This window comes from Rana temporaria, chromosome 12, assembly GCF_905171775.1.
Source record: "Rana temporaria chromosome 12, aRanTem1.1, whole genome shotgun sequence".
NCBI lineage: Eukaryota > Metazoa > Chordata > Amphibia > Anura > Ranidae > Rana > Rana temporaria.
The window spans coordinates 31,547,310-31,574,266 of NC_053500.1; the positions used below are offsets into that span (position 1 = coordinate 31,547,310).

General features: G+C 44.2%; 1 protein-coding gene across 2 annotated transcripts in view; it reads left to right on the plus strand.

The window, feature by feature from the left end:
- The window catches only part of DBF4B (DBF4 zinc finger B), a 43,138-nt gene extending 16,591 nt beyond the window's left edge, over positions 1–26,547 (plus strand). For both annotated transcript variants that reach the window (XM_040331247.1, XM_040331246.1), the window contains 10 exons: positions 650–787; positions 928–978; positions 4,018–4,078; positions 5,697–5,740; positions 5,855–5,891; positions 6,820–6,865; positions 8,813–8,935; positions 9,708–9,804; positions 9,894–10,003; positions 24,158–26,547. In XM_040331247.1, coding sequence (XP_040187181.1) covers positions 650–787; positions 928–978; positions 4,018–4,078; positions 5,697–5,740; positions 5,855–5,891; positions 6,820–6,865; positions 8,813–8,935; positions 9,708–9,804; positions 9,894–10,003; positions 24,158–25,904 — 2,454 coding nt within the window. In that variant the 3' untranslated portion in view covers positions 25,905–26,547. The remainder of the gene's footprint in view (positions 1–649; positions 788–927; positions 979–4,017; positions 4,079–5,696; positions 5,741–5,854; positions 5,892–6,819; positions 6,866–8,812; positions 8,936–9,707; positions 9,805–9,893; positions 10,004–24,157) is intronic.
- Positions 26,548–26,957: the final 410 nt, after the last annotated feature.

A 26,957-nucleotide genomic window follows, 5' to 3' on the forward strand; every position in this document is an offset into this window, starting at 1 on the left:
AGAGATGTTAGAGGTCTGTTAAGGGCTGATTAAAAAAAAGGAATTGCAATAAATAATAAAAAAAATAATTGTAAAAAAAAAAAAAAACACACTGACACTGTCCAACTACTGACACATGTGCCAATGTCACATGAGATTTAAAAAAAGTATCGGCGAGTACTTGATAAAAAGTATCGGTACTTGTACTGTCCTAAAAAAGTGGTATCGGGACAACCCTAGTTATAATAGTTTATTTGCCCCTTTTTTTCACAAAAGTGGAGTTGCCCTTTAACTCTGTCACTCCTTGCGTTCTAACCTCCAATTTTTGTACTTGGTGTACTAACCTTTTTCTGGTGTGCATTGGGGAATTCTCTCAATAGGACTAAATGGTCTGACACATTTTTGCCAAGCGGCTGCACAGTGCGATCTTAGTCGATGGGGGACAGGTGAGTATTAGACTGGGATGGGGGCTGGCAGCTTGTTTAAATACCGTAAGTATTAAAGTCCATATAAGGTACCTTCTTTATAATGCTGGTCCTGGATTACATTACTCCTACCCTGATGAGGTTTTCTGTAATCGGTAAAAATATTAGCAGAAGTATTTATTTACATGTAGAAAAAGCTGGGATTCTTGTTTTCAATTTCCCATCTGTGTCCCCCCTTTTCCCAGGTTATCGAGGGCTTTCTGAGCAGGGATGTTAATTATGTGGTGACTGGGAGCAGAAAGGCTTTGGATAATGTTAATGGAAGCTCAGTGACCAGTAGAAGAGGTGGGCACTGTAAACGGCAAGCTGCGGAGAATGTAGAGGTAAGAGGGCTCTTGTAAATTGTACAGGGAAACGTCTGTGTTTTATTTCATTTTACCAGCTTCTTGTGCTCATAAGCCATAGTGGTGACCTTCTGCCCTTTGCAGACTTTCATGTTTCTTCTACTCTTCCTTTCTTTTAGCCAGCTCTGTGTCGTGGGAAGCAGTTATTGAAGAAAGCAATCCAAAACCAGGTATGTTATCCTATAAGAACAATATAGAATGTCATTGTGTCTTTGCTTTTTTTTTTTTTTTTTTTTTTTTTAAAGAGGCTCTTTGCATTTTTAGTTTACAGGTTTTTATACATTGCCTTCAAAATTCCAAAATTTGTCATGTTATAACCAAAAACGTAAATGTATTATATTGGGAGTTTATGTGATAGACCAACACCAAAGTGCCACATTGTTAAGTGGAAGGAAAATGATTTTCCAAATAAATATTTGAAATGGTGGCGTGCATTTGTATTCAGCCCCCTTTACTCTAAAACCCCCCAACTAAAATGTAGGGGAACCAATTGCCTTTAGAAGTTGCCTAATTAGTAAATAGAGTCCACCTGTTTGTAATTTAATCTCAGTATTAATACAGCTGTGCAGCAAAGCCCTCAGAGGTTTGTTGGAGAACCTTGGTGAACAAACATCATCATTACGGCCAAGGAACACATCAGACAGGTCAGGGATAAAGTTGTGGAGAAGTTTAAAGCAGGGTTAGGTTAGAAAAAAAAAGAAAGATATCCCAAGCTTTGAACATCTCACAGAGCACTGTTCAATCTATCATCTGAAAAAGGAAAGAGTATGGCACAACTGCAAACCTATCAAGTAATGGCCGTCCACCTAAACTCACAGGCCGGGCAAGGAGAGCATTCATCAGAGAAGCAGCCAAGAGGCCCATGGTAACTCTGAAGGAGCTGCAGAGATTCACAGCTCAGGTGGGAGAATCTGTCCACAGGACGACTATTAGTCCTGCACTCCACAAATCTTTACTTTATGGAAGAGTGGCAAGAAGAAAGCCATTGTTGAAAGAAAGCCATAAGAAGTCATGTTTGCGAGAAGCCATGTGGGGAACACCGCAAACATGTGGAAGAAGGTGCTCTGGTCAGATGAGACCAAAATTTTACTTTTTGGCCAAAAAAATTGCTATGTGTGGTGGAAAATAACACTGCACATCACCCTGAACACACCATCCCCACCGTGAAACGTGGTGGCAGCATCATGTTGTGGGATGCTTTTCTTCAGCAGGGACAGGGAAGCTGGTCAGAGTTAATAGGAAATGGATGGAGCCAAACACAGGGCAATCTAAGAAGAAAACCTATTAGTCTGCAAAAAAACTGGGGCGGAGGTTCACCTTCCAGCAGGACAACGACCCTGAACATACAGCCAGAGCTACAATGGAATGGTTGAGATCAAAGCATATTCATGTGTTAGAATGGCCCAGTCAAAGTCCAGGCTTAAATCAAATTGAGAATCTGTGGCAATACTTGAAAATTGCTGTTCAGACGCTCTCCATCCAATCTGAAAGCATGGATGCATGCTGCCTTGTATCACCGGTTCAGGCTGGTGGTGATGTAATGGTGTGGGGGATATTTTCTTGGCACACTTTGGGCCCCTTGGCACCAATTGACTATCGTTTAAACACCACGGCCTACCTCAGTATTGTTGCTGACCATGTCCATCCCTTTATGGCTATAGTGTCCCCATCTTCTGATGGCTCCTTCCAGCAGGATAATGCGCCATGTCACAAAGATCAAATCAATCTCGCCTCTGGTTTCTTGAACATGACAATGAGATCGCTGTACTCCAATGGCCTCCACAGTCACCAGATCTCAATTCAGTAGAGCAACTTTGGGATGAGGTGGAACGGGTGACTCACAGCATGGATGTGCAGCTGACAAATCTGCAGCAACTGCGTGATGCTATCATGTCACTATGGACCAAAATCTCTGAGGAATGTTTCCAACACCTTGTTGAATCTATGCTATGAAGAATGAATGTGTTACTAAACCCACAATAGTAAAATCGGTCTGTATATGCAGAATAGCATGTTTGTTCTCACTGTGGAAACTAAGGGGGTTAATTCTCTGCATTATATAAAAAGGCTGTTTGATCCTGTGTGCACAGATCCTCCCCCTCCTGCACGGTCTTCCGGACAAGTACGGATAAGACACAATGAGTGGAGTCAGGCTGTACATGCTCAGTTTGGTTTCTGTTGCTGGAGAGAACGTTTTCCTTTTTGATCGGAGCTAGTCGGGTCACATGGTATGACATCACAGATTTGGGGTTGTATACAGATCCTAAATGACCGTCCAGTCCCTCCCTCCTCCTCCATGGGTGAGATGTCACATCTTGATGGAGGATCTGCCTCCCATAAAAGCATGAGGACACAGGCTGTAGTGGATTTCAAGAGGCAATAAATCCCATAAACAAGATAACACTACTGTACATACTACTGCACTGTTCTATATTACACATGCAGCAATGAGCTATGATGTCCATCCCACTGTCACCTAACACACTACCCCCTGTCATCCTCTTCATCACATGTGGCACACCACTGCCACTTTGCCAACACCCTACCTCCTGTCATCCTCATCACACCTGGCACCCTACAGCCACCTTGCTAAAAACCCTACCCCCTGACATCCTCATCACACCTGGCACCCAACTGACGCCTTGATGGTATCTCGCAAAAGAGTACATCTCTCACATTTTTGTAAATATTTTATTTTATCTTTTCATGTGACAACACTGAAGAAATGACACTTTGCTACAATGTAAAGTAGTGAGTGTACAGCTTGTATAAGAGTGTAAATTTGCTGTCCCCTCAAAATAACGCAACACACAGTCATTAATGTCTAAACCGCTTATATTGAGGGGACAGCAAATTGTATGTACACTCGCTACTTTACATTGTAACAATGTGTAATTTCTTCAGTGTTGTCACATGAAAAGATATAATAAAATATTTACAAAAATGTGAGGGGGTGTACTCCAATTTTGTGAAATATTGTGTGGTATGATTGATCTATTGATAGAAAAAAAAATGTATTTGAGCTTCTAACTTACTTTTTGATCAGGTGGGAGATTCTGTGTGATATTAATTGGCTTTTATTAAAGTTTTTTTTTTTCTTTTTTTTGTTTGACTGGAATCTTCTGCTGTAACATTTCTGATGGTGGTATCACTTTCTTCTTCTTTTCCATATTTTCTGCATTTGTCCTTCTTTAATGTTCATTTCCCAGGAGCGCAGCAATGTGTTGGCCAATGCTCATTCTTGGGGAGTCTGTATCCTCCAAGTGGATGGTATCCTTTTTGTTCCTAGCCTCATGACTGTAAATATTTGATGGTGACAAAAACCTATGTTGATAATTGAAAGCTTTTAGATTTTAGGTATGTACATTCTCCACATCACAATGGGATATTACAGTGCTTTTTGGGAAAAGATCTTAGGTGCAGTACCAGCACAGAGTCTGTAGGTGGTGCTGGGTGTGTGCATGCCTCATCTTTTGTGTTTCGTTTAGATGACTGTTTACATTTATTATTATTATACAGGATTTATATAGCGCCAACAGTTTGCGCTGCGCTTTACAACATCGGGGAAGGCAGTAAAATACAGGAGGAATCGGAGGGCCCTGCTCGTTAGAGCTTACAATCTAGAAGGCTGACCAGCGCCTATAAAAATCAATTACATTGAGCAGTGGAAATTGGACTCCTGTCTGATCAGTTTTGAACCTAAAGTCTCAGGAGTTCAGCCAGTTAGTGCGGCACACTGCCCATTCAAACTACAGAGAAAATGGATTCCTGTAAGTGTTTCTCTGTTTTAATGCAAATAGGAATTACTCCACTATAGGACTTTAGAAATCATTATTTCTGCCTTAAATGACAGTATAACCATAGCCTTTGTAGAAAATGTTAGACATTTCTGTTTTAATGTTTACTTTTTTGACTATGAATATCTCCAGCAATCCTCTACTAATGTGTACAAGACAAAAAGGCATACAGCTTACCGTCCAGTTCTCCAGGACTATATCCCTTGTACCTCCCCAATTTTAAAAGTGTGTGTGTGTGTGTGTGTGTGTGTGTGTGTGTGTGTGTGTGTGTGTGTGTGTGTTTGTTTGTTTTCTTCTGATGAGTAATAGGAAACGCAGCATTCCAAGACTGCGGTTCTGGCGCCAAATGTGTCAGGCGTCGGAACAGCTTCATCAGAGACAGAGTTTTCTACTCCTTGGAGTAATTGTGATTTGGGGTGTTGAATTTAATAGCAGCATCGATGCTGTGACTGGCATAATCGATATCTGGATGATGTCATCCTCATGCCGCGCTGTGCCCTGCCTCTGGAAGGGGGCAGCGGTGTGATGTTTCCTGCGGCTGCTTAACCGCATCAGTTATTACAAGAAAGCTCTCCATCCACACTAAAGAACGGTAGCGGGGTAGCCTGTAGCTGCATGTATCACCCCGGTACAACCCTTTGACATAGTATCAGTACGTTTCATACAGATACTATAAAAATTGTGACTATCGGCCACCGATAATCGACCGCTCCCTCTATTAGTTCTCTGGCTGCCATGCCCATCCTCCTGCTTCAATACTTTGTGTCGCTTGAGCCAGTGACTAAATTTGATACCGAAGGATAAGCACAACCAGGGAACTTTGAGCTTGTCAAATAAATTGATAGTGGTGGCACTAGTATTTGTAGGACAGGTTCACTTTTTAACATCCTGACACATTGATAATCCTCTAGACCAGGGATCCTCAAACTACAGTCCTCCAGCTGTTGGGGAACTACACATCCCATAAAGCATTGTAAAACTCTGACATTCACAGACATGACGGGAATTGAACAACTGGAGTACCATAGTTTGAAGACCCATGCTCTAAACTGGAATTCCTTATTTTGCTTCCTTAACCATCTTGTCTCCAGAGGTTCTAGAGCATTTCACACACAGTGCTTCTAAGACTGCAGTGGTGAGTTGTTTGGGGGGGATGCAATCGTTTTTCAAACTTTTGTTTTTAGTGATCGGTTTGGTCAGAGCACAGCCTTACACTGTCTGTTTTTTCCCATTATTTCTTAATCTTTAGGAGAAAGGTGGTGCAAAAGGTGTAAAAACTGTTAAAGGTGAGTTTGAATGCTAAATGTTTGTCAGATTTATTTCCAGACCAAAACTTGGTATTCACCCAGATAAATTTATGAGCATTAAAGGCTCAAGGTTTTTTTCTTAATCCATTTACTGCAAATTCAAAGAGTCCTGTGTGTTTTCTAAGAACTGCCGTATGGTTCAGATGCAAATTCCAGGCTCATTGCCTTCAATGGGAACACTTGTCATCAGTTTTGAACACAAATTGAGGGGAAAAAACTGCCTTTTTGGGTATGGCATGAATTTTAAGGGGAACCCTACGCTAAAATAAAACAATGTGGGGTTCCCCCCCCCACAAAATCCATACCAGCCCCTTAAGTCTGATATGGGTGTTGAGGGAAACCTCACGCCAAAATGAGTTTTAAAAAAAATTGCGTGGGGTCCCCAACACAGCATGTACTGGTCAGATGGAGCTATTGACCGGTATGGATCGCTTCTTTTTTTTTTTTGGGGGGGTTGTGATGCGATTCATCATGATTTGACGCTGGATCTTCACTGAGGGACATTGTTTTAGAAAAAAAAAAGTTGGCAAAAACTGTGTGTTATATTTTTAGCAAAATGTACCACATACTCATTCACATGGTGGGGGATGGCTAGGATCTAGGGGGCCCCCTTGTTAAGAGGTTCCAGTAAGCCGCAGGCCCACACAGCCACTGACCAGGGTTGTGGGGAAGAGGTCCTTGTCATTAAAATGAAAACGGGGTGCTTTGGGGGGCTCTAGGGGCCCCCCCTCCTAGCCTGCCAGGCTGTATGCTCGGATAAGGGTCTGGTATGGATTTGGAATCCCACGCCTTTCACGGAAATTTGCAGTGAAAGCAGATCGGAAATTTGCATCGGGCATGTGTGAATCGAGCCTAAATGTTTTTTGATACAACAGATAACCGTTGTGTTAAACCTTTTTGTTTGCAGTTGCTAAACTGAAGAGTCCATTTCTGAAGATTGAGGACCAGAGCCGGTGAGTGATTTATGTTCCCATTTCTTCTGTAATGCTTCCGCATAATTTATGTTCTACACTGGTTTGTGTCTGGCTGTTGCCAGCCTAAATTTCACAATCTTATTTCTAACACTAGAACTTTCTAAAGTCCCTTAACTAAAAGATTTTGGTCATTTTTTAGAGATGGTGCTTTTCTCTTTAGGACATTTCACAGGCCATGCTGCCTCTGCCTAATTAAATTGGCCACACACATTACAATCTGATTTAGTCTGCTTTAGATCTGCCTATGACTATGCGGCGTCATAGCCGGCCTGCCTGCTTGGATATGAATGAAAAGGACTGTTCCGTAAGCCCTCGCACCACAAAGTCATTGGTGAATGTGCAATAAGATTGTAATATGAGGGGCCAGCTTAAATCCAAACTCCAGCCAAAACATTTTGCTTTGGATAAATTGAAGTGTGGAAGTTTCTGTCTCAGGGTTTTTTTTTTTTTTTTAAAGGTTTTTATTTGCCAAGTGTACATGCACGTCAGGAAAGATTACAAATGGGCTACAGGCATAAGTGTATAAAACAGCATAATATATCCATAACATGTCCTTCTATTCCCCATAACTGAAAACCGTATATTCTGCAGTACAATTTGGCTCTTTTTCGACCATCTGACTGGAGTCGGACCACTTGGCCTTCAGGAGAAAGATTAAAACCCATCTCTTCTCAGGTCAAGGGGTTCCTTACCCATGAAATGGATACAGCGCCCAGAGGCGATTCAGTTCGCATGTGTTGCGCTTTACGAGTTTCTCACTCACTCACTTTCTGTTTTTATATCGGTAGTCATATCATGTGCTCATGTAGAGAAAACGCATTAACCCTAAAATCTAATTTCTCCCTAAACTCTCGTGCTTTGTGCTGTTAATCTCTTCAAAACAAACATCACATAGTCACTCTCCTATCATATTTGTGTAAAGAAACCTTCTTAAATGTCAGTTTTGTACAGTTTTCCTAGATTTAATCCATTTACCCCAAACTTTATGAAATTTCTTAGGACAGCCCCTGGAGTCATAGGTCATACATTGTGACATTGGCATTGACCAGGCCTTTCCAGGCGGCTAATGTGAGATATTCTCTCTTAATCCAGTTGAGAGCAATCAACTTTCTAACATAGTAGTACAGCAATCTTGGTAATGTTCTCATATTGTTACTCATAACTAGGGATGAGCTCCGGCGTGTTCGCACAGTCCACATGCAGAGCCCGCCAGGAATTCGGCACTGCGCTGCGCTAACCACAGGCAGGGAGACATTTCCCAATCTTTGCAGCCGAGCATCGGGATAATGTCTCCCTGCCTGTGATTAGCGCCGTGCAGACTTTCTGGCGGGCTCTGCACGTGGGCTGTGCAAACACGCCGGAGCTCATCCCTACTCATAACCTCATTCCCTATAATGCCTAGAAGTCCCAACAGTGGGCCACAGATATTCGGTAGATCGAATGTATCGGCAATAAACTGGATCACCTGTGACCATAGGGGCCGTATCCTATTACATTCCCATACCATATGAATAAAGCATCCCTCTGCTGCTTAACATCTTTGTCTCAGTTTTTATTTCTATCTGTATCCATCCGGGGGAGAGATTCCCTCACTTCTGTCAGGACAGGAAGTGAAGCATAATCTGTCCAAAGTAGACTCAGTTGATGACTGTCCCATCTCCCGCAAGGAGGCCGAAAATATCTCTAATGGGGCCAGGGGCTGACTTTAAAACCTGACAGATTTTAACTTTTCCCTGCTCTTTCTAAAAAAGAAAAAAAAAAAAAGCACCTGTTGTTGGGCTGTAAATTCCACAGTTTACCCATTACAACCAGCAAGATCTGGGGGGAAAAAAAGATGATTAGTAATTAAATATATGGACAGCTAAAATGGCACAAAAAAAAAAAGTTTTAAATGAGTCTGCTTGTTAATATTTGTTTTCATTGTAGGAAGTACCGTCCACTCCAGTGCTGCTTTTCCAGCTTTCCTGAGATTTCCTTCATCTCTTCAGGCAGGAGCCCCTTTGAGACTGCCCATACTAACAATAGTACACCCAAGGAAAAAGATGCCGGGTAAGCCTGTCATGGTGGCAACATCACGCTAATACTTCTATTGCAGCAGGAATATGAATGTATTTTTTTTATGGACACTGAGATAAGAAATCCCTACAAATTAGAAAGTTATGGGATTACAAGCATCTTTCTGAGCCCCAGTTCACAATGGTGCAGTGTGGCAAACGCAGTGATTCCTGTGCGTTTCCTGCACCGCATTGCAATCGCACTGTGTTCTGTGATCTGCTGCAGGTGGCAATGAAAAGTTAACACCTCAAAAGCAGGTCACAGAGTGCTGAAGTCCACGATCTGCTGACGTCAGAGCCAGTCCAGGCTCAGACAAGATCACAACATTGGGGTCAGGAAACCACCCACATGCCTGGACTGGCACCCGGCTCAGCCTCTCAGCAAGCCGCTGAGCCGGCCGCTCCTGCCCCCTCCACGTACTTCAGTGAGCAAGGAGGGGACAGATCAGAGAGTGGTGACTGATGGTTCTCGCAGCTCCTCGAGCAGAGAGCTGGTGACCGAGTGATCTGCAGTGTTCCATGGCTTGGTTCTCAGTGTTGGTGCCGGTGGGGGACAGATGCAGCATCCACCTTGAGTATAAATCTGCAAAAACCCCAAAGCCTGTACTTTCTGATAAAAAAAAGTACTGAGTCGCTTCAAGTGACTTAAGATCAGAAACAAGACAACAAAACAAAAAGATCAGAAACAAGCAGCAGTTTTAAAACTGCATTGATTTATAGCTCCTTGATTTGTTCAGCATGTTTATAAATGTAATGTGTTACTTTAGAGACCAGGATGACGGAGAGAGGAGCCCGAGACCACATACCAGGGAGAAAAGTGGCTTCTGTGAGTGCTGTCGGGTGGCCTACACCAAACTCAGTGAGGTAAGAAAACAAAGTGGGATGTCCGTATGCATTGTAGATGTTTATAAATGAAAACTGCACAACTGACTGTCCTTTTCACTTCTCTTTAGCACCTGATTAGTGAGCAGCACAGTCAGTTTTCTCTGGATAACTCCAATTACAAAGTAATCGATGACATTGCCAGCAACATGATGTGTGACCTTATGGAGTATCCTTGTGGGTGAGTACTGCACAAGAGTGCTGAGGTTCATTGGGGACTCTTTTCTTTTTCTTTTTTAGCTCCAGGCACGGCACACAGCCAAATTCACTTACTGTTTACATACAGTATACAAGTACTGTTTATTTGCCATAAGATATACAATTCTGTTAGGTCAGTCTGGTAATACAAGCTTAGCCCCCACCACAGTTCACAGCCAGGCCCTCAACCACCTCTGTTGCTAAAGCATTAAGGGACACAGCCCTGGCATGCTAACCATATAATGCATTAACGGCAACACTTTGTTCATTCCTGCTTGCTTTTGTGCTGGTCCCCCTTCTTCTTCTTCTTTTTTTTTTTTTTTTTTTTTTTTTTTTTTTACTTCTTTAATACTGGGCACTTTCCTCCCCTTTCTGCCCGGGCCAATTTTCGTCTATCAGTGCTGTCACGCTTTGAATGACAATTGCATGGTCATGCAATGCTGTACCCATATAAAATGTTTCCTTTTTTCACACAAAGCTTTCTTTTGGTGGTATTTTAATCACCGCTAAGTTTTTTTTTTTTTTTTTTTTATTATTTGCTACAAAAAAGAAAATTTGGGGAAACAAAATTCTTTGTCTGTCAGTAAATTTTGTAAATAATTTTTCTCCATCCCTGATGAGGCGGCAATGATAAGTTGCACCGATGAGGCGGCACTAATATGCCGCACTGAAAGGCAGCACTGATTGGTGTCCCTGATGGGCACTGCTGGGGCTGCACTCATCAGTGTCCTGATTACCTGTACAGTCTGCCCTGCAAGGAGATGCTGCTGATTGGCTCTCCACTCCTCACACTTTGTCAGCACTTCCTCTCTTTTACATGTCACCGGCTGTGAGTGGACAGCCGATCACATGGGTAAAGAGCCTCATCGGCTCGCACAGTGTCATCGCCACGCTGCGGGTAATGCAAGAGTGGTAACACTGGGGCAAAGTCCTTTGATGTCGCCCCAGAACGAAAGGCAAATCCGCCCGACGTCCTTTTACTATACGGAGGGCGGCAGGAGGTAGTTTAAAGCAGCAGTGCCCTATTGGCTGCCAGTTCTGCTATACAAAGGGTTATGGGAGACTGATTTAGTGATTTAAAATGACACTTTCAGTTACCGTACAGTATATAAATTGATTCACGTTAATTTCTGTGTCTATTTAGATACCAAAAGTTAGCTTTTTTTAATCAATTCTGATCATCTTAATCTTATTTTATGAGCTTGCTGATGTTTTAAAATCTTTTTCTAAGCACAATATGTAAGATTTCTATGTGCATATAGAGAAATCGTCAGCTATATTTGCCCATTACATCAGTCACAGAGCCCCGGACCAGGCTAAAAGGATCAGGATCTGCCCACATGCCTGAATCGGCCTATCCCGCACCCTCCACATCCCAGTGCTCTAGTGAGTGTGGGGGGGGGGTGGCAGAGCAGAGAGCGGTGACTGACAGTCACCAACTCTCTGTTCAGGGAGCCCTGAGAACCAAGTGATCGGTGCTAGATCGTTTGGTTCTACGTGTTGGAGGCACCAGGGAGACAGATGCTGCATCCACTTAGGTAAGTATGATTCTTAAATAAAAGGAAAACCCATTCTTCTCTTTAAAGTCAACAACTCCTATTTAATTAAATTTTATGAGTTCACAGGAGCAAGGCAGTAAGAGACGAATGTCTGCAATGGAATCGGACAGAAATTAAAACTTTTAGGCCTCATTCACACTATGGGCCATTCGGGTCCATCTGTCACGGACCTGAATGGCCCCTCCATGCATCGCTATGGCGTGTCGGATGTCAGCGGAGACATATCCGCTGACATCCGATCCGCTAAAAACAAACGTATGGGAGCCACGTCCCCATCCGTCCATGCGGATCGGATCGCGTAAGAATTATCGGATTGGGTAAGATCTGATAAACGGACCTGCTGTCCGTTTTCATTAGATCGCTCCATATGGATACAGCGGTGCCCGACAAGCCCCTCCCCCTCAGTGAGCAGAGAGGAGCTTGTCATCCGTCGGCTCAGCAGAGATCTGCGGACTGATCTCCCGCTGAGATGACGGGAGCAGGCGGACTCCGCCTGTGTGAATGAGGCCTAAAACGTAAAAGATGTTACTCTTATCCTTGCAAAATGGAAAAAATTACTTGGAAATAAAAAGCCAGAGGAAATCCTTTCAGTTTTGGCTATAAGACAGGAAGTGAAGAAAAAATCTCCCCCATGGGCAAACCCCCCCTGCTTACTATAGCCCAAAAAATAACAAAAATGCCTTTTTATTTCTACTTTAATGTTGTCCAAGGAGACTTTAATATACCTAAACTGCACTTTATAAACCTGCAGGTCTTGGACTTGCTGTTTTCTGTGTGAAGCCTATTTGCCTAAGTCAGTGAGCGTTGGGAGTACAGGGAAAAATGATGTATAAATTCCACTGCCAGCTTTCATTTTCTGTGAGCTCTATCTTCACTTTATTTGTTTTTATAATTCAGTTCCATTAGCCAGACTTGCATTTTGTGTGCATTGGTCTATCCAGGCAGCCTCCAGTCATCAGATGGATGACACAATTGATGGCTATATGGAGGTAATTGTTCTGCCTGTTTTCTGAGAATGGCCCTGAACGGAACATCTCTCAGCCTGTTGTCTTCCTCTACAATAGCTGCATAAAACCAATATTGATTTTATAATATTGTTTCCTTATTGGAGCCTTTCACAGTAAGTAGGAGGATTTAATGTGCTGATGGACTATCTATATGGGCCAAGTAAATATTGGGTTAAATTTTATAACAAATGTCTGCTGCAAATTGCAACCAGATTCATGTTTTCATTTTTGAATGCAAGACAGGAAATTAATGCGGTATGTAATTGCATGCAGGTGTTATTTCCTGTCAATGCAATGGATGTGATTTTATTCATACATTGGTAGTGAACTAATCCTTGTCTTTTAAAACACATGTTTATTCTGATTAGAACATGGCAACAAATTGAAGACCAAGGTGTGTGCTTTTGTTAGAGTATTCATTTTAAATTCTATGGTCAAATTGGAACTTGGATGGCTGCTAGTATGCGATCACCAACCCATACCACCACAACCTTGATGTTGACCAAAGAGTGCCTGGGTAGTCATGCATTAAAGTGGTTGTAAACCTATTTTAACAACTTTATGCTACAGGTAAGCCTATATTAAGGCTACTCTTAATATCTCCTAAACCTGCACGGTTTAGGAGATGTGCCCCTGTATCTGCATGTGCCGAAGTGATTGGCACATGCGCACTGAAGCAATGGCACATCGTGCCGTCGCTTCGGTTAAATGTGCTGTTACCGGCGGCGAATACATGGGAGTGACGTCATCGCGGCTCCGGCCAATCACAGCACCTGAGCCATGATCCCCAAAAGTAAGCTCCGGGAGAGATGTCCGTGGCCGGAGGGGGGGGGTTGAGGACGGCTGAGGGGGCTTCGATCTAAGGTAAGTAATACATAATGAGCTAGTGCATACTAGCTCATTATGCCTTTTGTCTTGCAGGGTTTTTTTTTGTTTTTGTTTTGAAGACCATCGTTACAGCTGTAAAAAGGTCTGACGTTTTTTTTTTTTTTTTACTTTTTTTTTTTTTTTTTTTTTGACATGTCAAAATTCAGCCCATTGATTTGAATGTAAGTCGCATCCAAGTCGGATGATCATGATCCGACTTATGGCATGCGACATGTGCTCTGGGGGTCCTGAAAGGGAACCCCATGCCAAAATGAAAAAATAAGTCCCTTCGGTCTTGCATAGATTTTAAGGGGAAACCTGGGTGCCCTCTTTTAAAGAGGTCTTCCATATTGTGATAAGCCCCACAACCACCAGCCAGGGTTGTGGGGAAGAGGCCCTTGTTCCCATCAACATGTCCATGTTGAGGGCATGTGGCTGGGTTTGGTTCGGGGGGGGGGGGGGCTCTCTCAAAGCTAACAGCTGATGACTCATCCATTTAAGGAAGCAGCGGCTGCCCGCTCCTTATTTACCAACCATTGAATTTAAGGAGAAAAAATGCATGTAAAAACACAACACTTGCATTTTTGGTGCAGGTCTATTGAAATCTATTATGTGCAAAACGCAGTTTGCTGCATGGGGGGAAAAATTCCTGATCCTTTACAGAAAAACGTGACTGAAAAAACGTATAGATGTGATTGTGTCCCATAGGAAACCATATTAAGTGGACTGTAGTGCGTTTCAGAAGACTACAAAACGCACACAAAAACATAGGTGTAAACCTAGATTAACTCTACTAAAAAGTTTTCATCACTTCCTGTCCTACCTCCTGGTCATTAGGACAAGAAATTAGGAGAAATCTCTTCAATGTGGACAAGGATACTCATTGAAGTATCAAAAACAGTTTTGGATAGTATTGGGTATTTAAATTATTGAGTTGTAAAAAAAAAAAAAAAAAGCAGTCGGCTGAGAAGTATTGGTACTGCTATTGCTGGCCTCTTTATGAAAATTCCGGTTTCCAGGCTTCAGTACATTTGAGTCAAAGGTTTAAAATCTCATGGGTGTCAGAATTCCTCCTCTCTATGCTGTACTTGTTCCATGTCAGTAAATGCTAAAATCAGTATGACTGACGGCATGATGAGCATTCTCTAACGGGAGTCCCACAACTGTTTAAAGTTTCCTAAAATTAATATATTCCTATGACGAAAGGGAGAGAAAAGTGAGTTTTGTATCTTCTATGCCTCCTCCATTACAGGATTAACACTAAAGTTCCACTGTAGGACCCGCTGTAGACACGTGTCATTTTGCTTGTTGCCATCTCGGCACTAGCATTTTATCTTTGCAATAGCTGGGCTACATTCACAATGATGGGAATTCACAAAGAACGGGAGCAGACGGACATCTGGAGCAGCTGTGCATGACAACCAATCAACTTCTAGCCTTTGACGCCATTCACACTTTTGCGACTCCAAAGTTGCACGATTTACCGTGCAACTTTGATGTGACTTTACACTCTGGCACTTGGATACCAATGGGATGCAAGTTGTCATGCGACTTTGTGTCCAACGTTGCATGAGAAGTCGCAGAAGTGTGAACGAAGCCTTCATTTTCAAAGATTAACTGAACAAGTTGAAAACTGATTGGCTACTCTGCACAGCTGCTCCAGATTCTGTCTGTGAATGGTTTTAGTGAATACCCCCTGATGTGTATTTCATGGGCTTTAAGTACATTACCAGTCACTTTTATTGAAGCTGTGTCTTGCTGCACAACAGATGCACAGCACTAAAGAAAAGTGGCATTAATACAGATTCAATTATAAGAGGCACTTCATTCAGCATCTCTAGTAGACTAATGCCCCGTACACACAATGAGATTATCGGACGAATGATCGTCCTTTTTTTTTTTTTGCATGCTAATCTCACGTTGAATCTGATGAGTTTACTAAAGTCACAAATTCTTGTGCGACAGAATAACAATTCGGAAGTGATGTCATGTGTTGTAATGCATTTGTATTGCATTTTCGAACAACGGCTTTACTGATTAAAGGAAAATCGTACGATCTGGCATCGTACCAAAATTTCCGTGCATGTCCGATAGAATAATATCGGATGAACTGTCCTGATCGGCTCTCGAAAGCTCTGAACTAACGATCCGATTTTATCGTACAATCGCTTCAAAGTGGCATTTCTCGTACTATTTTTGGATCGTGTGTACGAGGCATTAGTGATGACACTTTCACAGCCTGAACTTTCTACCCTGTCCATATGCCTGGTATAGAGTAATAACCTATTCAAAACTAAGCATCTTAGTAAATGCTTGCCCGTCTTCAACTTTTCCTTTATTCTGCTACAGGTCCGCTTTCATCCACCATCCTGGAAGTTTATTTTCCTTTCTGAAGCAGAAAGTACATTGCTAGCTCCACTTAGTATAACTTTGCTGCTATTTTATAGAGTGCGCAGTCAGTGTGCTTTCCCTTCTCCCTGACCGCTCCATGGCCCTGATGGCTTATTTGGCCAGAATCCACATCCCCATGGCTGTGAGCCCAGACCCAAACCCCCTGTCTACCCTGGCTATTGGAGCACACATCCAGAAATAGGATGTGCTTTGTAACCGAACCCCTGCAGCATCCTGTAGATCAGTGAATGGGAACAGTCCAGGCAACATGGTGACATTGGGTCTGCATAGTTTTTCATCTAACAAAAAGTTTCTTAAACTTTCTCCTGCATGCATAATTTCTGACTTTAAAATTTGTATTGAGGTTTACAGTTGTTATTTATGCTGAACGCTTTTTGTCATCATTGTTTATCAGCACTGACTGTTTTAATAGGGGAATAAAACGATTTTATTTCCTTTAACCCATGGATGAAGGAAATAAAATTGCTTTCTGTATGACCTTCCTAAGATGGGGATGGCTTCAAAGCTGTAGATAATACAAAGTAGTTTTTTCGTTTGTCATAAATTTCTTTGGGGAAAAAAACATAATTTGCATACATTTTTTTTTTTTTTTTTTTTTTTTTTTTTTGGCTGGCTAGTTCAAAAGAGTGTTGTGAACCCCATGTACTGTTTTGTATATTTCCCTGCCCATTTACTCCTCATTTTCCTTTTTATAGCTAGTTTCAAGCAATTTAAAACGCCTGCCATTGTTGCGCTCTTCCTTTTATTTATTTTTTGGTGCACCCACACGAGAAGTCTTCAGTTGTTTTGTAAAGGCAATGGGGTTTATTTTCTAAAGGCAAATCCACTTTGCACTGCAGTCACTGTAGATCCAAGAGGAACATGCAAGGAAAATAAACATAATTTTAGCTTGCACATGATTGGATGATAAAATCAACAGAGCTTCCCCTCACTTCAGATCTTCCCCTCAGATTTACAGCGACTGCCCTTTCAAGTTTACTTGCAGGGCACTTGTAATGCAAAGTGGATTTGCCTTTACTAAATAACCACCACTGTTTTCTGGTGTGTTTGTACCTTTTTAAAGTTTCATAGGGCTACCTCCAGGTGAGCCAGTCCTCTGTACATTGCTGTCTCATAGTAGGGTCATTTTGGATAGTTTATAGTTGGGGAGAGACCACACGTCAAAAGCTGCCTTGAGGTGGCATTGTGGCTCCCATTTGTATTTGCGAATGAAACAGAGTAGTTGGGGGACACAGTAATTAAACTGGGCTTGCATTTTAACACTTGACTGAGGTTCCATTATAAAGTTAACCTATCAAGGTTAGGATACAACTTGCTTGTTTTGAGTTTTGCATGCTCTGGTATGGTCATCCTAATCTTGGGTTCATTACTTGGTAAATCGCTGATGTGTACATAACTGTTCAAGGTCAGTGACTCCCCTTGTGAAGAAAGAGTAATGAATGTCTACATCAGAGCATGCACAATCAAAATCAAGTGAACCTTGGCAATGACCATGTGTGTCTCTCCTGACGTCCGGCTCCCTTTAGGTTTGTGTTCAGGCTTAATTCGGTCACTTCTCACAGCAGGCTTCCGTGTGTCCCTGTTCTCCATTTCAGAGATGGAATCGGGCCCAAATTTTTTAAATAAATTCAGACCTGAAACGGAGCCAAAGACACACAGGACCCCTCGGCAATTCGCTCTGCAGCCACCACAGAGATGTGTGAACCAGCTCCATAGAGAGCCGGTCAGTCTCCTGTACTTGCGCATTGGATGTGGAGAATCCAGCAAGCGTGACCCCCTGAGATGGTGTGTTGTATGTTACTCATTTGTATGTTACTTATTTATATGTTACATTCTAAGTTTTTTCCTGTATTTTTTGTTACTATGTTGTACATTCTGTACTACTAAATAGCTGTACTTTATTTGTATGTGCTAAACCTTTGTTACTGAGCATTAAACTGTCTCATTCTATCGCTTACTAAAAAGTGATGAAGGTGACATCATTTCTACTTGTGAATCTGATTGTTGACATGCAATGTTGGCAACCTTTAAGAGCCTGTACCTGTATGTCTTGTTCTTGATGTAATTTTTTATATCTATCTATCATATATATATATATATATATATATATATATTGTAAACTTTGGGGGTTCTTAAGCTCCGCGAGACAAGTGCGTAAAACCGTGTCAGTAAAGCAAAGGGTCTTTATTGGTGACCAAACAAAACAAAATAAAGCTTTTCTTCAGCATCCAAAACGTCACAACAAAAGTCCTGCTTGTTTCCAGCATAAATTAGGAAAAAGTCTTTCTTCAGAAAAACAACCAAAAGAAAGGCACATACGTTTTTAGTAAGAAGTCCTCCAGACCTTCCCTGCAGACACAGCTTCACTTCTAAACTACTCAGAAATCCTCTCTGAGCAGCTAGCAGACTTCCATCTTGTCCTCACAGGTGCACTCTCCCAACTCACTCATTCCCTCCAGCATCACTTCCTGCTTTAATGGGTGGTTGTCTGTGAGATTTTAACCCCTTGTGCGCTGGCTTCCAGGGTTTAGGAGTGGAGGCTCCATCCCACCCAAATAACACTTTGGAGCCTCCAAAATTCCAGGCCCCAAACTACTTTATTAAGATAGAGAAGACTGCGAGCCAGTCCTCTCTGAATTAGCGCCTGCCTGGAACTTTTCACCCACTTTTGGGTGACCCCCTGAACCTTCTACCTCTATTTAAATGGACCATAGTCCAAACAGTGGTGCCGTATAGCACCCGTCCAGGACCCACCCCTGGTGTCCTGTACATATCCCCCCCCTCTGCCTCAACGCGGAGGTGTTGGAGGCAACAGTAGACACCATACAATGGACTCGGGAGAGGGCATCGGCATTCTGATGCTGTCTCCCGGGTCTGTGCTCTACCATGAAATTGAACTCCTGGAGAGAAAGGAACCACCTTGTTACCCTGGCATTGGTGTGTTTATTCTGTCTCATCCAGGTAAGCGGAGCATGGTCTGACACCAAGCGGAACTTTCTGCCCAGGAGGAAATATCGCAAGGAGTCTAGAGCCCACTTGATGGCCAGACACTCCCGCTCCACCACCGCATAGTTTCTTTCAGCTGCCGTCAGCTTCCTACTAAGAAAGACCACAGGGTGCTCCTCCCCATTGATTTCCTGAGACAGGACCGCTCCCAACCCTTCGCTTGAAGCATCTGTCTGTACTACAAAATCTTTTGTAAAATCTGGAGCTACAAGCACCGGATCTTGGCACAAAGCTGTCTTAAGCTTTTGAAAAGCCGTCTCGGCCTCGGCGTTCCACTTTATCATCACTGACTTTCTGCCTCTGGTCAGGTCGGTCAGTGGTGCAGCAACAGTGGCAAAGTTGGGGACAAACCTCCTATAATAGCCAACTATGCCCAAAAACGCTCTGACCTGCTTCTTGGTTAGGGGACGGGGCCAGTCCTGTATGGCCTCCACCTTACTCATTTGGGGCTTCACCAGCCCTCTACCCACAATATATCCTAGGTATTTTACTTCCTCCATCCCAATGGCACACTTCTCGGGGTTGATGGTGAACCCTGCTCTTCTTAAGGAGTCTACGACTGCCTGAACCCGGGGAAGGTGGGACTCCCAATCAGTGCTGAAGATGACTATGTCATCGAGGTAGACAGAAGCGTACCGTTGGTGTGGACGCAGAGTTTTGTCCATGGCCCTTTGGAACGTGGCCGGGGCTGAGTGTAGACCAAATGGCATCCTCTTATATTGGAAGTGGCCTTCTGGGGTAGAGAAGGCTGTCTTCTCCCTGGCTTCCTTAGTCAGGGGAATCTGCCAGTACCCTTTTGTGAGGTCTAGCGTGGTAATGTACCTGGCAGGCCCCAACCTTTCAATTAGCTCATCTACTCGTGGCATGGGATATGCGTCGAACTTGGAGACTTCATTAAGCTTTCTGAAGTCGTTGCAGAAGCGGAGGGTGCCGTTGGGCTTGGGTACCAACACAATTGGACTTGACCATTCGCTCTGCGACTCTTCAATGACTCCAAGCTCGAACATTCTTTTAACCTCTTCGGACACTGCCACCCTATGAGCTTCTGGGATACGGTAAGGCTTTAACCTGACTTTTACATTGGGCTCGGTCACAATGTCATGCTTGATGACGTTGGTGCGACCGGGCAACTCTGAAAACATATCTCTATTTTTTTGTAGAAACTCTTTTGTTTGCTGGGTTTGAGGTCTAGTCAGGGTAGCAGCAACCTGCACCAAGTCGATCCCTGCATGGTCCCCTGACTGTACCCCTACTACCGCTGACACTTGTTCTCTGTCTCTCCAGGGTTTCAACAAATTGATGTGGTAGATCTGGTATGGTTTTCTTTTCCCTGGCTGGTGTACCTTGTAGTCCACCTCACCGACTTTCTCTACTACCTCAAATGGGCCCTGCCATTTGGCCAAGAATTTGCTCTCTACCGTGGGTATTAGAACAGCCACCCGGTCTCCTACTTGGAACTGTCTAATTTTAGCCGACCTGTTATACACTCTTCTTTGGGCATCCTGGGCCTTCTGCATGTGCTCCTTCACCAGTGGCATCACCTTAGCCACCCTCTCTCGCATTTGAGAGATATGCTCTACCACCGTTTTGTGTGGTGAGGACTCACTTTCCCATGTCTCTTTTACCAGATCGAGTAACCCCCGGGGCCTTCGTCCATACACTAATTCAAATGGCGAAAAACCTGTGGATGCTTGCGGGACCTCCCGGATAGCAAATAACAGGGCAGGGAGTAACATATCCCAATCCTTCCCATCTTTCTGGACTACTCTTCTCAACATGGATTTTAGGGTTTTATTGAATCTTTCGACTAGGCCATCGGTCTGTGGGTGGTAGACAGACGTCCGCAACTGCTTAATTTGAAACAATTTGCACAAGTCCGCCATTACCTTTGACATAAAAGGGGTACCCTGGTCTGTCAGGATCTCTTTGGGGAACCCAGTTCGTGAGAACATTTGAAACAACTCCCTGGCGATGGCCTTAGAGGAGGCTTTCCTCAAAGGGACAGCTTCTGGATACCTAGTTGCGTAATCTAGGATGACCAATATGTATTGGTGGCCCCGTGCCGACTTTACCAGGGGTCCCACCAGATCCATAGCGATCCGTTCAAACGGGACTTCGATAATCGGCAAGGGCACCAGAGGGTTTCTATAGTGTGGCACTGGGGCGGTTAACTGGCAAATGGGACAAGACGCACAGTATCTTTTAACCTCGGCCTTCAACCCTGGCCAGTAAAACCGGTCGTTTATCCTGGCCTCTGTTTTCTCCGCCCCCAGGTGTCCTCCCAGTGCATCGTTGTGGGCTAGATCGAGGAGCATCCGCCTATACGGTTGGGGAACCAGCAACTGCTCTATAGTTTCCCCTCGGCTCTCAGCCACTCGATACAGTAAGTCCCCCTTCAACGCAAAGTGAGGGAACCTCTGGTCTGCATCTGGCATTTGTGGGACCCCATCAACAACAGAAACCTGCTCTCGAGCATTGACCAAGGCAGGGTCCCGTAATTGGGCGGTACCAAATGCACCTCTGGACACGTCTAGATCTGGATGTACTGGCCTTGAGGAGGTTTCCCCTTCATCCTCCTCAACCGGGGAGAGCTCCTCGTCATCCTCCCCCAGCATGACTTGTAATGGGAAGACCTCCCCCACCTCAGAGATCAACCCGGGTTTAAGACCTGGGTCAGGGGCATTATCCTCCACATTAGCATTCCCTGCGACTTCATTATCAATGGTAGGTATTTCTATATGAGAGGGGTGTATTTCAGCTCCGGACCCCTCGGACCCTGTCCCTTCCAGGCCCAGTGCCCCCAGTTCCCCTGGTGGTGCCATTTGCACCTCGTTCCATAGTTCCAGAAATAGTGGACAGTCCCGCCCCACTATGATGTCATGAATTAAACTGTTTACCACCCCGACCTCCTGTGTAACTGAGGCATGGCCATAAGAAACAGTCACCGGAACCAAGGGGTACTCCTTGGTATCCCCATGAATGCATACCACCCGAAGAGTTTTAGTCACTGGTCTAAGCCTCCCAAGTATCCTGGCATGTACTAATGTTACCATGCTACCGGAGTCCAGTAGGGCCCTGGCAGGAAGGTGGTTCACCCACACTTCACACTCAAACCGTCCTGCAGCCAGGTCAAGATGAGTGGTACACACACTTCGCACATAGAAGGAGCTTCTCCGACCAGTTCCGCACTCCATAGGCTCCTCCTGCAGTGGGCATTGTGCCCGGGTATGCCCCCAGGACCGACATCGCCAACATTGTATGTCTCCCATCTTTGGTACAGGAACCGACCTCCGTGGTTCTAGGGCAGATGGTGTAAACCTGCGGACGCCAACATCTGGCAAGGCTTCTCTCCTCAGGTTGGTGGCTGGTCTGGGTGTCCTTGGCGTGGGTTCTCGACGCTTGGCAGGCCCAAGCAGGTCCTCCACCACGGTATACCGTTCAACCAGCTCGATCAGCTGGTCAGCATTAGTAGGGTTTCCATGGCTTACCCAGCGCTGTAGGTCATCTTGTAGGGACCGTAGGTACCGGTCCATTACCACTCGTTCCACCATTTGTGGACCTGACAACTTTTCTGGCTGCAGCCATTTTTTAACTAACTGAATTAGTTCATGCATCTGGGACCTGGGTGGTTGGTCCGATTTGTACCGCCAGCGATGCACCCTCTGAGCCCGGACAGCTGTGGTCACTCCCAGGCGGGCCAGGATTTCAGCTTTTAGACGTTCATAGTCTTTGATGTGCTCAGCTGGGAGGTCAAAATAGGCCTTTTGCGGGTCACAAGTGAGAAAAGGCGATATAATGCCGGCCCATTGGTCCCGGGGCCACGCTTCTCTCTCTGCTATCCTTTCAAAGGTGGTAAGAAAGGCTTCCACGTCATCGCTGGGTGTTAGTTTCTGCAAAAAATGGCTGGCTCTAACAGACACTGGGTTGCTAACGGCAACGACCGCTTGCGCTTGTCCCTGAGCCAGTTGCTGTACGGCCTCCTGCAAGGCAGCCACCTGTGCTTGAGTGGACTCCTGCTGGGCCGTAAACTGGGCGGATAGCAGCCGTGTATTTTCCTGCTGCGCAGCTATAGCCTGTGCCAGGGCCTGCTGCTGTTGAGCCATCGCTTCCTCATGGCGACGGTTTGACTCTGCTGACGCTTGCTGCTGGGCCACAATGGCTTGCTGCTGGGTCACAGTGGCTTGCTGCTGGGTCACAGTGGCTTGTGCCAAAGCCTTAACGACCTCCTCCATGCCTTTGTCTGCTGTTTGTAACGCCTGGGCTGACTTCACCCAAGACATGCCATAGGTACACTGTCTCTTTAAATGTCAGTTTTAAACGGTTTTTGCGCCTGCAAATGCACTTTGCCCGCATTCGACACCAATTGTAAACTTTGGGGGTTCTTAAGCTCCGCGAGACAAGTGCGTAAAACCGTGTCAGTAAAGCAAAGGGTCTTTATTGGTGACCAAACAAAACAAAATAAAGCTTTTCTTCAGCATCCAAAACGTCACAACAAAAGTCCTGCTTGTTTCCAGCATAAATTAGGAAAAAGTCTTTCTTCAGAAAAACAACCAAAAGAAAGGCACATACGTTTTTAGTAAGAAGTCCTCCAGACCTTCCCTGCAGACACAGCTTCACTTCTAAACTACTCAGAAATCCTCTCTGAGCAGCTAGCAGACTTCCATCTTGTCCTCACAGGTGCACTCTCCCAACTCACTCATTCCCTCCAGCATCACTTCCTGCTTTAATGGGTGGTTGTCTGTGAGATTTTAACCCCTTGTGCGCTGGCTTCCAGGGTTTAGGAGTGGAGGCTCCATCCCACCCAAATAACACTTTGGAGCCTCCAAAATTCCAGGCCCCAAACTACTTTATTAAGATAGAGAAGACTGCGAGCCAGTCCTCTCTGAATTAGCGCCTGCCTGGAACTTTTCACCCACTTTTGGGTGACCCCCTGAACCTTCTACCTCTATTTAAATGGACCATAGTCCAAACAGTGGTGCCGTATAGCACCCGTCCAGGACCCACCCCTGGTGTCCTGTACAATATATATATATCTCATGTTCTGCTTTATCTGCCTTTATTTCTGATCAAAATCCAATAAGACAGTTTAAAAAACAAGCAGCCTGCAAATTGATGGACAGTGAAACTGAATTGTACTTATTAATCAGACATTAGATGGACACTGGTGAATTTTACTAGGTTTGCTCTGGTGGTGGGTGGCGCTTGCATGCAAAGCGGTGTTTACTATGCATATTCTTGCAATACAGTGTTCTTATAGTTTGGATTTTTGTTTCCCCATTTCTCAAGGATTATGCCTGTCATGGAGGGAGTTGTTGCTGATGGCCCATTCAATATAGAAGACACTCAGGTTCCCGTTTTAAAGGAGAGCAAAATGGTGGTGCATGAGGTACTATGTGAAGGAAATAGTGCTGTAACTCCTGTGGAAGAAAACTATGCAGCACATGTGAGTGAGGAACACATGCCGGATATAGTACAAAGACAGCCTGTAAAGAATGCTTCTCCCAGTGAATGGGAAGAGAATATGGATGTAACCAAGAATGATGGAGACCCTGTAGAATGCAATGGCCAGATAAACACATTTGCAGAAGACACAAATAATAGTTTGATACAGTGCAAGGGGCAATTACAAGAAATCTGTGGCGTAGAAGTAGCTTCTCATGTGGATTTGGTCACAGAGGTCTCCTGGTACACAGAGGAGGCTGGGTTGACCTCTGTATATACTGTGCAGTCATTAGTCATTCCTCCAGATGGGCAACATGCACAAATGACTATGGCAAATGCAGTAGCAACATTTTCCCCACCATTGCTCCTTAGCCCCCTGGCAGATACACAAGGTGATTTGGGGCCTGAATGCCCATGTGAAGCCCACAATCCATCAGTATTGCAAGATTCTCTTCCTGGCACACAGGTTTCGAACAATGATGGTGCCCACTGTAGTGAATTACTGGTAGAGCAGATGTCGGTGTTGGAAGTTGGCGAACAACTTCAAGGAATTGCAGAGCCCTCTGCTGGAAATCTTTGTGGGGTTCATTTACTGGATGCCTTTTTACAGCTGCCAGCTGGGGAGAGGAGACCTGAAGAAATGGTAAATGTACAGCTGGGCTCCATAAGACTGCATGAACAGCTGCTATCTGTTGACCAGAATGACCCTTTAATAAATGCTTCCGCTAGCTTGCCCACACCAGTGGATAGAGCTTTATGTCAGGAACATCTAAATGTAATCCCTTTGTATGAAGGTCCAGCAGACACTTTAGTAGTAAACCCCCCTAGCTCCACACTTCTGACAAAAAATTCTGACAGAGAAGACCAGTTGGTCCATGGTTTAGTAGACACGTCAGGTACCATTCCTTCTGGGAATGAGGCCAGTGCCCCAGAGCAAACGCTAGATGTGATAACATTGAGTCACCACCCTGCAGACGTGGTGCACAACACTACACCTTTAGACAAAGCCAGTGCACCACAGAATAATCGGCTAAATGTAATGCCCTTGCACCAAGGATCTGCAGTAACGCACAGCTCTAGACCATCGGTTAACGAGGCCAGCACTCCAGAGCAGAGTGAGCTACAATCTACTACAGACTTTTGTAGAGGTAAACGAAAGCATAGCTGCTCAAGTCCCCCACCTGCCAAGAGACGGTCCTACCAATGCAAACCATTGTCACTGCCTGCGTGGGCTTTTCACCAGCTTCCTAATTCTGGTCTTGAGCATGTTGCAAATGATCTCCCCAACAAGAAGAAAAGCAAGAAGAAATTTGTGACAAATGAGGACACTGTTGATTCCCTCAACCATTACTTTAACCCCAAACTCATCCAGTACAATGCTTCATCTGAGTCAGACTGGGATTCAGGACTTCTGTCTCAGCAACAGTGTAAGCACCAACAAGGTGCACAACTTGGAGACTTGCGTACAGCCCAGGTCAATCTGGATGAGAGCTGGTATGGGAGAGAGCTTGGCTCTGTGCTGGCCCAGGACCAGAGCTTGGGCTCTCATTCTACCACACAGACTGTCACGTTGGCACAATACATCTTATGACCTTTATCTTAGTGGGGTGGCATCTAAGGAATAAATTGACAAAGAACTTCTACTTTTTAATGACAAAAGTTTACTGCTGATAAAGGAAAGTGTCGTTTTCTTTATCGGAGGACACTGGTTGGTTGAATCCCTCACCTAGCTACTATCTCGGCAAGGTTTTCTTGACCTCAGCTCTCCATGATTTAAAATTAAAAATTTCAGGAGAAGGCTCCTCTCATAATGGCCATAGTGAGAGGTTGTCGGTGCTTGGACTTGGCTGCAGAGATCTCACCACTGATGTTCCTGACCTATACAAGTTCTTAAAAAAAAAAAAACATATATCAGATTTGGCCTTTCTCTTTTTTTTTTTTTTTTAATTGCTTCAGTCTCTGAACCTTAAATCGATCCCGCCCCCCATCCTTGTGTATTTGCCTTGCTTACGTTAAGTCCATTATTGTGTATTTTTCTAGCTCGGTCTCTCTCCCTCCCTCCCTCTTTCCGGGATAGATATGCCGGTGAGCCCTCTGCTTTTACCCATAGCTATTAACTGCATCTTAATGACTCCTAATGGCTCGGAGAAGTTGTAGCTGGAGTTTAAATGTCTGCTTTTAAAGCCTGCGAAGAGCAAGATGATTGTAAAAAATAAATAAAAATCTCTTCCCCAGAGAGCAGGATGGGAAGAATAGGATCACTGAGTACAGCTCCATCACACCTAGCGATGCAGCAACCAAATATAAAAACATCTACACTAATATAAATGTTAGTAATTTGTCACTCAATAATGGAATGGCATTTCAGAGTGCTTTAGAAAGCTGAAATTGCAATCTAGGGGTTTTACTATGGAAGGTCATGCCTGGTGATGACCTTCCTTGTGCCTCCCCTTTGCCCTATTGATGTGATGGGCAGCCTCCTTATCCAATGGCTGAGTTTAGAACCAATAATGCAGAGGAGGTTGTGTGGTGTGTGTGTTTTTTTTTTTTTTTTTTTTGCATTATTACATCACAATTTGGTGCTCCTGGAGCTTTTTAGTGAAAAAGCTTGAGCTGAACCTAGGCTCCTGGAAATGGCAGCTGT